This window comes from Manacus candei, unplaced genomic scaffold (assembly GCF_025592945.1).
Source record: "Manacus candei isolate 608988 ecotype Guabito, Panama unplaced genomic scaffold, ASM2559294v1 h1tg000046l, whole genome shotgun sequence".
Classification (NCBI taxonomy): domain Eukaryota; kingdom Metazoa; phylum Chordata; class Aves; order Passeriformes; family Pipridae; genus Manacus; species Manacus candei.
The window spans coordinates 15,398,173-15,410,286 of NW_026138094.1; the positions used below are offsets into that span (position 1 = coordinate 15,398,173).

At 43.8% G+C, this 12,114-nt stretch overlaps 1 protein-coding gene across 3 annotated transcripts in view; it reads left to right on the forward strand.

Annotated features, from left to right (window-relative positions):
- Window positions 1-12,114, forward strand: part of MAP2K5 (mitogen-activated protein kinase kinase 5) — a 127,388-nt gene that overhangs the window by 22,309 nt on the left and 92,965 nt on the right. For all 3 annotated transcript variants that reach the window (XM_051796902.1, XM_051796901.1, XM_051796903.1), the window contains 2 exons: window positions 336-384; window positions 5,349-5,413. In XM_051796902.1, coding sequence (XP_051652862.1) covers window positions 336-384; window positions 5,349-5,413 — 114 coding nt within the window. The remainder of the gene's footprint in view (window positions 1-335; window positions 385-5,348; window positions 5,414-12,114) is intronic.

Genomic DNA, 12,114 nt, shown 5'->3' on the forward strand with positions numbered 1-12,114 from the left:
CCTGTTGTTTTCTGAACCACCTGATGTGCCAGAGTGTCTTCCTTTCATTTTACTGATGAACAATAGGTTGTGTCTCAGAGGGTGGTGTAGTCAGGTGTCTAAACCAGCCAGTTGGTAAAGGTGAAAAATATATTGATTTTCTGAAGTGTTCACTGCTTCTCCATCCCTGCTGTCTGCACTTGGGCAGTGCTGACTGGTGTCCACTAGATCTCCTCCTCCAGGTTTCACCTGCTCAGATTAATGGAACCAGGAATTTGTGGCTTGTGATTTCCCTTGGTCTGACGGAGCGAAACGACCCCGTCGTTAAAAATAATCACCTCTCGTTTTTATTCCAGCTTGAAAAAGTCTTCTGCAGAGCTGAAGAAAATACTTGCCAATGGCCAGGTAGGTGCTTTGGATGGAGCCTTGGCTGCCTGGTTCTGCAGTGATTGGCACAGCACAAATAGGGGCAGAGATGTTTACTGCTCATTTAGCTGTGATGTGTTCTTTTAACACAGGGCTTGGAGGCACCATGAAAACCTTCATGATATGAATGAGTTGTGTGTCCTGATTTACTTTGATTGGCAGAGCAATTTGCTTCCCATTTCTCAAAATGTGCTAATCAGATTTAGCTCCAAATAGATGGAGGCCCCTCGCACGTGTTGCGCTGCCGCCACAATTCCAGGGGAGAAAGTTAATCAATTTTGAATAACTGAGTCAACTCCTCACTTAGAATGACCTTCGTGCTTTCTAGGGCAGAAGACACTTGAATGTTTAACAGGTTTTTGCAAGGAACTGCTCTGGAATCACTTTAGAATCATGGAATGGTTTGGGTTGGAAGGGACCTTAAAGCTCATCTGGTCCCACCCCTGCCATGGGCAGGGACACCTTCCACCAGCCCAGGTTGCTCCAAACCCCGTCCAGCCTGGCCTTGGACACTTCCAGGGATCCAGGGGCAGCCACAGCTTCTCTGGGCACCCTGTGCCAGGGCCTCACCCTTCTCCCAGAGAACAATTTTTTCTCAATCTCCCATCTAACCCTGCCGTCCTTCATTCTGCCACTTCATGTGATGTTAAATTAATGGATGAACTTGTTTTAAAGGTCTTCTCCAGCCTAAACCATTCTGTGATTCTATGTGGTAACTTCTTTATAAAAAGCAAAAAAAAAAACCCTAGTAAACCCAAAAAAACCCCAGAGTTGTAGAAAATTGTCTTGAATTCCTTTCCCTTCCTGCTCCAGGCATTCAGCTCCTGGCACTCAAAAGTGAAAGGTTTTAACGTAACAATTGCTGGACGAGCAGACAAACAGCACAGTTATTTTGTGCTTGTTTTGGGCAGGCTTGTAATGACATTAAATATGCACTGTTAAATTAAACCACCTTCAAAGAAGCCCAGATCCTTCAGCAGCAGCATAAATATGTTTTAATATTTGTCACAGAGAGCCCTTTGCAGCCTCGGAGGCCGGTGCCTGTCGTGGGCTCAGACTTGCCTATTAGGCTCTATTGACTGAGACATCTGTGTCACTGCAAATAAAAGACTCTTATTGATTTTCTTAACTGCTGTTCACTTCCCCTCCATGTTTCGAAGGCTGAAATCTTAATTATCTCAGATGCCTATTCAGTGCCTTCACACAATGACCTCTCCAAGCCTCGTTGGCATTTCATGAATCAAGGAGTTGGTAGTTGAGCGTGTCAGGAAGATGAAGGCTGAGCTTCCTCGTGTCCTTCAGCCTCACCTGGAACACTGGGAGGGGGAACAGATGAGAGACCCCCTCAAAAATAGGATTTGGACACCCCAGTGCCACTGAATCCCTGGAATGCAGCTTGGAAATGTGGTTTTAGGCTTGTCAGCATCCCTTTATGTCCAGGTTTAGTTTGATGGTCCCTCACATCCAGGTTTTAGTTTGATGGTCCCTCACATCCAGGTTTTAGTTTGATGGTCCCTCACATCCAGGTTTTAGTTGGATGGTCCCTCACATCCAGGTTTAGTTTGATGGTCCTTCATATCCAGATTTAATTTTTTTGTTCCCACCAGGTGGATTTGCTCGTGTTTCAAAATTAGAGAACCAGACAATACATTTCTCTTGATGACCTGAAATTCTGGCAGTGCCAGCAGCAGGCAGCTGAACTTCTCTAAGTGGTGTTGGTAATAACTCCCATATCAATGATTTTTTTTAAAAGGTAGAATTGTTGAATGTGAGTAAAAGCTCTTGTGCAGAGCTGAATTTGGGCACCTTATGTGTTCAAAACAAGAAAAACAAGTGGTTTGTGTGCCCTGCAGTGGATTCACAGATTTCTCCCCAGTGTTTTAGAATTTTGGAACGGTATAAAAAAAAGCTTCTTGTTATGATTTTAAAAATGTTACTTAAACCCATTAAAAAAGAAATAAAATAACTAAGTTTTAATACTACCTTTAATGCTACTTTTTATTCACCCTGATGGGAGTTAATCTGCCTTCTGTTGAGAGCAAATGATTTTTGTTGTGTTCTGCAAAATTTGATCCCAGATCCACAACTGGAGCTGGGTTTCCAGTAGTAACTTTTAACTTTTCCTCCTTTTGAGGGGGATTAAGTCACACTTATTGTTACTTAAATATGGCCTGGGCTATTAGTTTTGATTATTTTTTGGCAGTTTCTGCTTTCAGGCATCCCTAATGATATTCCTCTAGTAGTTTCCATTTAGGTTTAATAAGGAATTCATATTAATCATTAAAAGAAGGGGACATGATTCTTCAAGATAATCAAATATTGACAGGTTAGAAATAGCTTTCTGCCTGGGTTCATTGATATAGGTGATGTGATATAAATATTTATTTCTTTTCTGTCACTCAGAGTAAATGCCACCAATTGATTCAGCATTGATATAGTGTCAACAGTTCATAAGAAACATTTGACTGGCTCGTGTTTTCCGATTAGTCTCTGCTCTATAAAGTGGGATTTACTAAATCTCCTCAATTGTCTGCTCATGGAGTGTGACTGTTGGCTGAATCCATGATTGCTTCCATTTGGGAAGCGAAGGTGCGGCCGCGGGATTGTGGCAGCCCCTCCACATCAAATCAGGATTAATTGGGCATTTTGCTTTTAATGATTTACAACAGGCAGAGACTTGATTTCTGCCCAACCCAGGGATGTTTTGTTTGCTGCTTCATAATTGAAGCTTTTGCTTTTGCATGAACTCCCTTCGTGTCGGCGGCGGCCAGTCCAGGTTGGGTTTGCAGCTTTAATATTCCAGTCCTTCCTGGGGAGTTCATTGGTTTTGTGTTGGTGTTTTATGATGGAGAATCCAGCTTTCCCAGTTAAAATAAATAAATCACCCTGTGGTTTTTTGGCACCTTTATTGGAGCCAGTAAATCACACTTTATCTCTCCGTCCGCTGCCGACAGACACTCCCTCCACCCCAGTATTCCTGTTTTTTCCCTGGGTTCTGGTTGCTGTTTTTCTGGGATATCACCAGGCTCAATCCTCAGAGGATGGAGCTGCTCCTATCCCCATCTTTTAGGGAATGATGTGGAGAAAATACTCCCTTTTCCCAATGAGCAAAAAACGGGAGAAAAGAGGAAATGCTTCGTCTCCGATTCGGCTCAATTTATTGTTTATAACTTATAACTTTATAATCACCAAAAATTCTCCTTTTTCACCCCCAGGAAGGGAAGATAGGAGTTTCTCCATGGCTTTATGGGTTCATTGGGTTTCTCTTCAGAGTTATAATTGAGAATAACTTTTCTGAGGATGCAGGAGAGATGTTGGTTGTTGCCTCCAAGACCGGAGAACTCAAGTCTTCCAGCTTGGAAGAGCAGAACTCCTTAAATTAACTTTAAATTAACGAGTCTGCAGCCTGAAAGAAATTATTTCTAGTGCAAGGGATCCACTCTAGATTCCTTACATAGTTTAAATCCCGTTCATGAGTGATTGTTCCCTGGGAGGTGTCTTTTCCCCCCTCTTTATTTGCATTTTCTGATGGATGCAATAAGCAGGAGAGCTTTTGGTAATGAGATAAATGTTGATTTTCATCATAAACCTTAATATTTGAGTGGGCCATTTCATTGCCTCTTAGATACCTGGCCAAGGTTTGACTCCAAACAGGTAATCAAATAGAGTCAGCTTCTACTTTGAGGTATTTTGAGTTTTCTCAGGACTCAGGTTTTAACATGACTGGAAGAAATGTGCAGCATTTCCTGTGAGAAACAATGTGTTTTGCTCAGGTAGTGAAAGGAAAGGACACAAATTTTGGATTAATCATTTCTGTCCTTAAAGCTTATTTTAAATCAATTAAATATTCCATTTTCTGTTTTTAAGACGTGCTGAGTATTGACTCTCTAGGACATTTCACCTTGTGATGGTAACACAACAAGTTTGTTGGGTAGGATGGTAAACAAACAAGTTGGTTTCCTAGGAAAAGATCTTTTAAAAGCAGAATTTGTCCAAACATTTACTACTGAAAATTATCAGGCAATGGGGGAATCTTTTTGGAATAGAAAATGTTTTCTGTCCAGAATTTATTCTGATTAAAATGCTCAAAGTATACACATGCATTGCAATAATGTCTTTAGTGAGTTTTTTCAATAGGTGCAAAATCAGTAGAATTGAATTTATACAGGGGAAGGTTGAAGTGTAGTTTTACATTCGAATTGATCCTTCAATATAGTAAATTTTTACAAAAGCACTGTCAGAAAGGTGCCAAATTCCAGCTTTTGCAATTTACAGTGTTTGTTATCAGGCTCCTGGTTGGTTTTCTGAGGATCTTATCGTGTCTGGAGAGTTGTCCCAGGGAACAGAAAGGTTGAGGCAAATAATTAGTTGTGTATTTCAAGGAAAAAAATGTTTTTATTGCAATTCAAGACTTGTTTTTTTTTCCCAAATATGTGTATTTTTATTTAGTTAAAAGGTGAGTAAATGGTGCTCTGCCAAACAACCTGCTGGCAGAGCTGTCACTCAATTAGTATCACTGATGCTGATTCCAGAATAAATCATAAACTTTTCCAGCCACACTTCAAGCTGACAGTTTTCTGTTGGGTTGTTTCCATTCACCTCCAACTTTGGCTTTGGTTATGTGCTGTTCTGGAGACCCTTTTCCTATCAGTAGCTGTGACCTGACCCTCTTGAGCTATATTATATCATTCCATTTTGACACCTTTTATCAAACTTTAATGAAATGACCCAGGCAAACAAATTGTCATTAAACTTTCCATCACTTTGTCCCTTGGTATCGTCTTTTATAAATTGGACAGCAAATGTTGTATTGATCTTCTCGTTCTTGCAGCTGAACTTGAAATGACCCAGACTGCTTGTTGTTTATGGCCTAGAGTTGCTTTTCCTTGACATTTCCATCCCCAGCATGACATCTCTTTTGTTTTTCTTTCTTTCTTGTGGAGATGAATGAACAAGACATACGGTATCGAGACATCCTCGGTCACGGCAATGGAGGCACAGTCTACAAGTGAGTGGGGATTTCACTTCAAACCTTTTAAAAAAAACCCCAGATTTAACAGCTCTTTTTTTTTTTATTTTTACCCCTCGTGTTCGTGTCGAGGTGCAGGTGGGCTGCTGCTCCTCTGCAGGGAAGATGATGAAATAAATCCTTAATCTGAACTTTGGAAGGACCCTCTTCTATATTTACAAGGTGTCTGCTCTTGGGTGCTGGGAGGGCTGGTGCATTTTTATTATCTTTTTAATGCTTAGCTTTGAATCCCCCTCTGGGTAACAAGTTAATGGCTCACGAGTGGAACTTGGAATGTCCTGAATTGCCTCCAGGATTTCCAGTGCCATTATTTCTGCTGGCTCACCACGCCCTTACTGGGAATGACACCAGTGGGATGTGGTGACACCAGTTCAGAATTCCTCACCCCCCCCTTTCTGCTGTTGCAGTGACTTCCCTCCCTCCTGAGCAGCTTCACATGCAGGCTGATGAATATATGAGATGATAAACTCTCCCAAATTTCGGTAGTGGAGCTTTAATACCCTGCAGCCAGTATTAATTTGAATATTGTAAAGATTATAATAACACAGATATAGTTTTCTCGACAGGAAAGTCTTTCTCATGCATAGTGCAAAGTTTAAACTACATAATGTAATATCTGGTACTTAATAGTCTGCAGTGGGGTATGAAAAATATTCCACTGGGAATTAAGAAATCCATACTTTATAAGAAAGCCCTGAGGGAGTAATAAAGGTTTCCTCCAGAGAGCTATTTACCATATACAGTAACCCAGCATCCCATTAGGGTTTTGTTTATACCTTAGACATTTTAACTTTCAGATGAACATTTTTTTTCCCCCCCCTAAAATGTTTTAAAAGTTACAGTGCATTTAGTTTAGTTTCTAATTGGCTGCCGACGTTGCAGAAGGTTTAATGGAAATGAACTTCCAAAAGCTTAAAGGAACAAATCCAGCCTTGGAGTGGGCTCTGAAAATCAGGTTAGAATCGTGGGTGGAACGTGGTTCAGAAACCTCATGGGGAGTTGTCTGGGAGAAAGATATTCCTAGACCAAGAAACTTGAGGAATTGGTATTATTTTCTTACTTTATGATAGATGTGAGAGAGAATGTTGAGCTTTAATGCTCAGTCTTGGTGTTTTCTGAGTTAGAGAAGGTTCCTTCCCTTCCCTGTGCTCTGGGAGTGGGTGCAGGTGGGAGAAGCATCACAAAGGAGGACCACGTGCTCTGGTCCTTGTGGAAAACACTTGAGGAATAGTTAGGACAGGGAATATCCCACCCACCAAGAGGGGGAACCCACATATGTCCCTTTGTCCAGTTCTGGGTGATTTTCTTTGGGAAGCAGCTGAAATAAGAAGTAACAACGTGAAATCATGACCAGCATAAGAATGGTCCCACCAAAAGTGTCTTCATCCTAAAGAGTCTAAAGAATGTAAACCAAGGTAAGGGAATGTGTTCTTCTTTCCCTTCCTTCCTCTTTTTGCACTGAGAGTCTGATGAACTTCTTGCCTGTCTGTCAGCTTGGAAGGAGCAGCTCATTCCGTGTCTGTTGGGAGTGTTGGTGTGTAGGATGAGACACAGCTTTTGGGAGCAGAAATGGTGTAAAAACATCTCATTCTTTCATGGTGTTGCCACATGCACAGTATGTATTTCACATTTCTTAAAATTCATCCGAGAAATCTGGATAAAATGTGGTATAAAGCCGCATTTTTCACTTTTTTGACGTAATTTTGTATTTCTAAGGTAGTGTGCTTTGATCACCTTTGTTAAGTGGGTGACTGGCATTTGCCTGCAGTCTGGGAAAGTAAAAAAGAAAAGACCTGAGGCCCCTTCTGGATCAGGGAACTATTTCTGCCTTTCTTTTTCTTTTTTATCCCGTTCATGTTTTAAATCAACACTTGCAGTGACTTCTTAGCTTATCCTCCTGTATAGGTGTCATTCCACCCTGCTCCAGGGAACTGTTAGTGTGTGTGGATGTTTTACACGTTATCCCAGAATCCTGGAGTGGTTTGGGGTTGGAAAGGGCCTTAAAACTCATCCAGTCCCACCCCTGCCATGGGCAGGGACACCTTCCACTAGCCCAGGTTGCTCCAAGCCCAGTTCAGCCTGCCCTTGGACACTTCCAGGGATCCAGGGGCAGCCACAGCTTCTCTGGGCACCCTGTGCCAGGGCCTGCCCACCCTCCCAGAGAACAATTTCCTCCCAGTCTCCCATCTAACCCTACCCTCTGGCAGTGGGAAGCCATTCCCTGTGTCCTGTCCCTCCATCCCTTGTCCCCAGTCCCTCTCCAGCTCTCCTGGAGCTCCTTTAGGCCCTGTAAGGGGCTCTCAGCTCTCCCTGGATCCTTCTCTTCTCCAGGTGAACATTCCCAGCTCTCCCAGCCTCTCCCAGAGCTGAGGGGCTCCAGCCCTGTGGCAGAACTTCCACCTTGGAGCAATCCCCCCTTCCTGAAGGGAGGATCATCTGCACCAACCCGAGCCAATAAGGACTTGCAGAGTGGAATCCTTACAGGTAGCAGGATTGCACCAGTCATACACAGCAGCCCCCATATATTTTATTCCAGTAAATCAATGAACATTTGTCAAGGAAAATTAATTGCAGAGGTTTGGCTGCGTTTCCCCCCTCGTGCTGGTGGAGAGAAGAGCCCGTGTGGGTTATTGATCTGCGGCTAAAGAACGAGCCTGTCTGCACCATCCCCTCTCTTCCAGCTCCCTCCCTTCCCAGCTCTTTATCCCAAGCCAGCTCCATTATGGCAATGATATATTCCCGGCGTTGGGCAAACGAGGCAGGGAAAATTCTCAGCCTCCCTTTGCCACGTGAATTAACTTACTATTGAAATAGTTTTTATTGAGATGGAGGTATTGATCACTTCTCATCCCACCCCTGGCTCCAGGAGGGGGGCTGGGGGAAGAGAGGGGAGGTGGGTTTGTTCTCCTCGCCAGACGTTATGTTTAGTTAGAAAATGGATTTCATTTATTTGGGTTCTTTACAGCTGCAACTGGTTTATTGCTTGGAGAAGAGGTATCTTAGCTTTATTTTTATGACAGTATAATTATACTTTAGAAATACACTTGATTACTGTGTGTAGCAAAATTGTTCCAGTATATTGGCTTGGCCAATATTGCTATACAAACAACTTTTCAGTCAATTGAGTCTGGTAAAAAATCAATACTTTATAGCAATATTTCTAGGGAGAACTTGCTGAATCTAAATGTTTTTCCTGTTCTAAAAAGAAGGGATTTTATAGTTGTTTGACATCCTATTTTGCCCCTACCTTTTGCTGTGCTATTTTCTTAATTAAGGGACGATAAAAATCCCGAAGTTGGATATGGCAAGGCCAGTTAATTATCCTTGCTTTTTGATTGGTTGCATGTTCCAAAATATGTGAGAAAATATAAAACACCCCCAAACTGTATGTTAAATGACTTGGTTTGCAGTGGGATGCACACACTGGCAGCCAGGGTCAGGAGTAGCTACTTTAATTATTTAGACCTAAAATCATGTATATTTTGAACTTAAATATCACAAAGTAGAGGTATTTATATCTGGCAAATTATTTCTCTGTCAGATCTCTCACATGGTGTATCAAAACACTGTTTTCTTCCTTTAAAATGGAATATTTTTCTCTTATTTCATATTTTCTAGTTTTTGCTGTGCAGTTGTAGCTCAGGAGAAGTGGGATATTCCAGGAACTCTGTTTAATCTCTTCTGTGTGCCTGGGATTTATTTTAAATGGGAACTGTGGATGGTTTGGAACTCTTTTTGGGTTCTGTTGGAGGAGCCTCCAGCAGCAGGAGAATGTAACGCTCTGTACACAGAGATAACCATAAAGCCCCAATGATGCCCTAATTAATTTGTGAGTTACCAGGATCTGGGAGAGAGGGAAGAAAAGGGGGAATGGCTTCCCATCTTCCAAAATGCAGTTTAACCAGAAGGCTTCACTTTGAGTTGAGTAATTTGGAGAGAAGTGGCTGTTGATGATGTACCACCCTAAGAATTGCATGGCTGGGGAAAACAGGGAGAAATGTGGAAAACTTAATTTGTTGGAGCCATTTACTTGAGCAATTGTGCAGTTTGGGTGAGTGGTGTGTTCCAGCATCTGCCTGTTCCTTCATTCCCTATCCCAGGCCACCTCGGGGTGCCCCATTAGCACATGGAATGTCATTGCTGTGTCTTGCACAGGCTGCAAACTGTGCCTTGGGAGGGGATTGTGGGTGCTCTGCCCTGGGCAGGGACAGACACTGTGGATTCTGGAACCTGGAAGCTCCAGAGGAGGTTCAACTGTGTTTGATGGGAAGGGAGATGGAGGGGATGGAGCTCCCTCCTCCTGGTTTGTCCCATGGATTCCAGTGCAGGACAGTGGTGCTGGCAGGATGGAGCTCTGTAGATCCTCTGATGTTGTGGGAAGCCAGTCTGAGTGTTAGTGGGGCTGTTCCTCTCCTCTGTTCTTTCATTTCTGGTTTTCCATATGGATATCGTGGAGTCCTGGAGTGGTTTGGCTTGTAAGGGACATTAAAGACCATCCAGTTTCACCCCCTGCCACGGGCAGGGACACCTTCCACTGTCCCAGGTTGCTCCAACCTGGCCTGGAACATTTCCAGGGATCCAGAGGCAGCCACAGCTTCTCTGGGCAACCTGTGCCAGGGCCTCCCCACCCTCCCAGAGAACAATTCCCTCCCAGTCTCCCATCTCTCCCTGCCCTCTAGCAGTGGGAAGCCATTCCCTGTGTCCTGTCCCTCCATCCCTTGTCCCCAGTCCCTCTCCAGCTCTCCTGGAGCCCCTTTAGGCCCTGCAAGGGGCTCTCAGGTCTCCCTGGAGCCTTCTCCAAACTATCTGGAACACAGGAACAATCATTTGCCCCTGTTTGAAATACTTGGATTCCCAGATTATTTTGGCCCTTTTGCAGAGTAGGTTGGGGTGATCCCCTGCACGTGGCAGAGGGTAACTGCAGGCAGGGAAATCCCACTGCAGAGCAGGGACAGAAGTAGGATCAGAGCCCATCCCTGCAGGTTCCCAGAGCTGACCCACGTGGCTTCACCAGTGGGTGATTTCCAGGGGAGGTTTTCCCTGGAACAACCTTTTATCCACGGTGCTTGACCCAGCAGGAAGGAAGCAGAGGCAGGTTCAGTGTTTGTTTGGCATTAAAACACATCTTGGGCCTTTTGAAGTGTAAAAATTGCACCTCCCTGAATTCTTGTGCTGCAGTGGTGGAGGCACTTCCCTTTATTTCCTTTCCCAGACCGCATCCATTTGCTGTTTCTCTTGCTCTGTTTTATTTTTAGTCCCACTAAAAAGCACTGGAACAGGAATAACTGATCAAGTTAGAAATCCCCCACCAGGTTCCACCTCTTCCCACTGTGGTTTAAACAAGACTGACCAGTGGCTGCTGGTCACTCGTTCCCTTTGACCCCAACCATTGCTCTCCTGCCTCATAAAATCTGTTATGCACAAAAGTGCATAAAATGAAGATAAAGTACCTCCTTCAAGTCTGACAAAACCCATTCCTCTGCAGAATGGGAGCTGCAGTGAAAGTAAATAAATGAATGGACAGCAATCACAGCCTAGTTGATGAAACTGTTCAATTAAAGCACAGGCATTTACATGGTGTAATTTCCCTAAATTGCCAATGAGCCCCTTTAGACACAACCAGTGTTCAAATTGATTTCAGCATTGATTTTGGCTGAAGCTGATAAATTTCTGCTTGTTAGTTAAAGTAATTTTGCAGAAGACTTTGTAGTGTGGTATTGAAGTGTTCATTTAGCTGATGGTTAAAAGAGGAGTTATTTACAGAGGGTTCTACTGTTGGGCTGAGATGGGACAATTCCCCGGTCATCTTTTTACTTTTAATTTTTAAGCTTCAGTATCCAATCAATACGTTATTGAAACGGATTAAAATGTATCCAGCCAGCTGCCTATGGCTGTTTAATTAGAAACTGGATGATTCTTAAATTAAAGTTGGTTGGGTTGGGTTGTGTTGTGTGCCCACAGCTCGGAAGATTAAACGAACAGCAACCCTGGAAATGGGAGTTTGATCCCAGTGAGGGGCTGTGGGTGAGCTCAGAATCATGGGATTGTTCAGGTTGGGAAAGATCTTTAAGGTCAAAGGATCATACAATGGTTTGGGTTGGAAGGGAACTGAAAGCTCATCTCATTCCATGAGCAGGGACACCTTCCACCAGCCCAGGTTGCTCCGAGCCCCATCCAACCTGGCCTTGGACACTTCCAGGGATCCAGGGGCAGCCACAGCTTCTCTGGGCAACCTGTGCCAGATCCTCTCCACCCTCCCAGCCAAGAATTCCTTCCCAGTATCCCATCTAACCCTGCTCTCTGGCAGTGGGAAGCCATTCCCTGTGTCCTGTCCCTCCATCCCTTGTCCCCAGTCCCTCTCCAGCTCTCCTGGAGCCCCTTTAGGCCCTGCAAGGGGCTCTCAGGTCTCCCTGGAGCCTTCTCTAGGATGAACAACCCCTCATATTTGGCATCTAAATTACTGTCACCACAGAATATGGGGAACTTTTTGGCTCCCTCTATTGCTTCAAATTTCTTCCTGGAGCTGGGATGGATTTACTCTGGATCTGCTCATGTTGGATAACTCCTGGCTGTGTCAGGGAGCTCTGTGGCTGCTCTGCTGTCCTTTGTCCTTGCAGCCAGTTGGAAGCAGCTGAAATCCATTCCCTGCAGCTGATGTGAGATGGTCCCCTGGTCCTGGC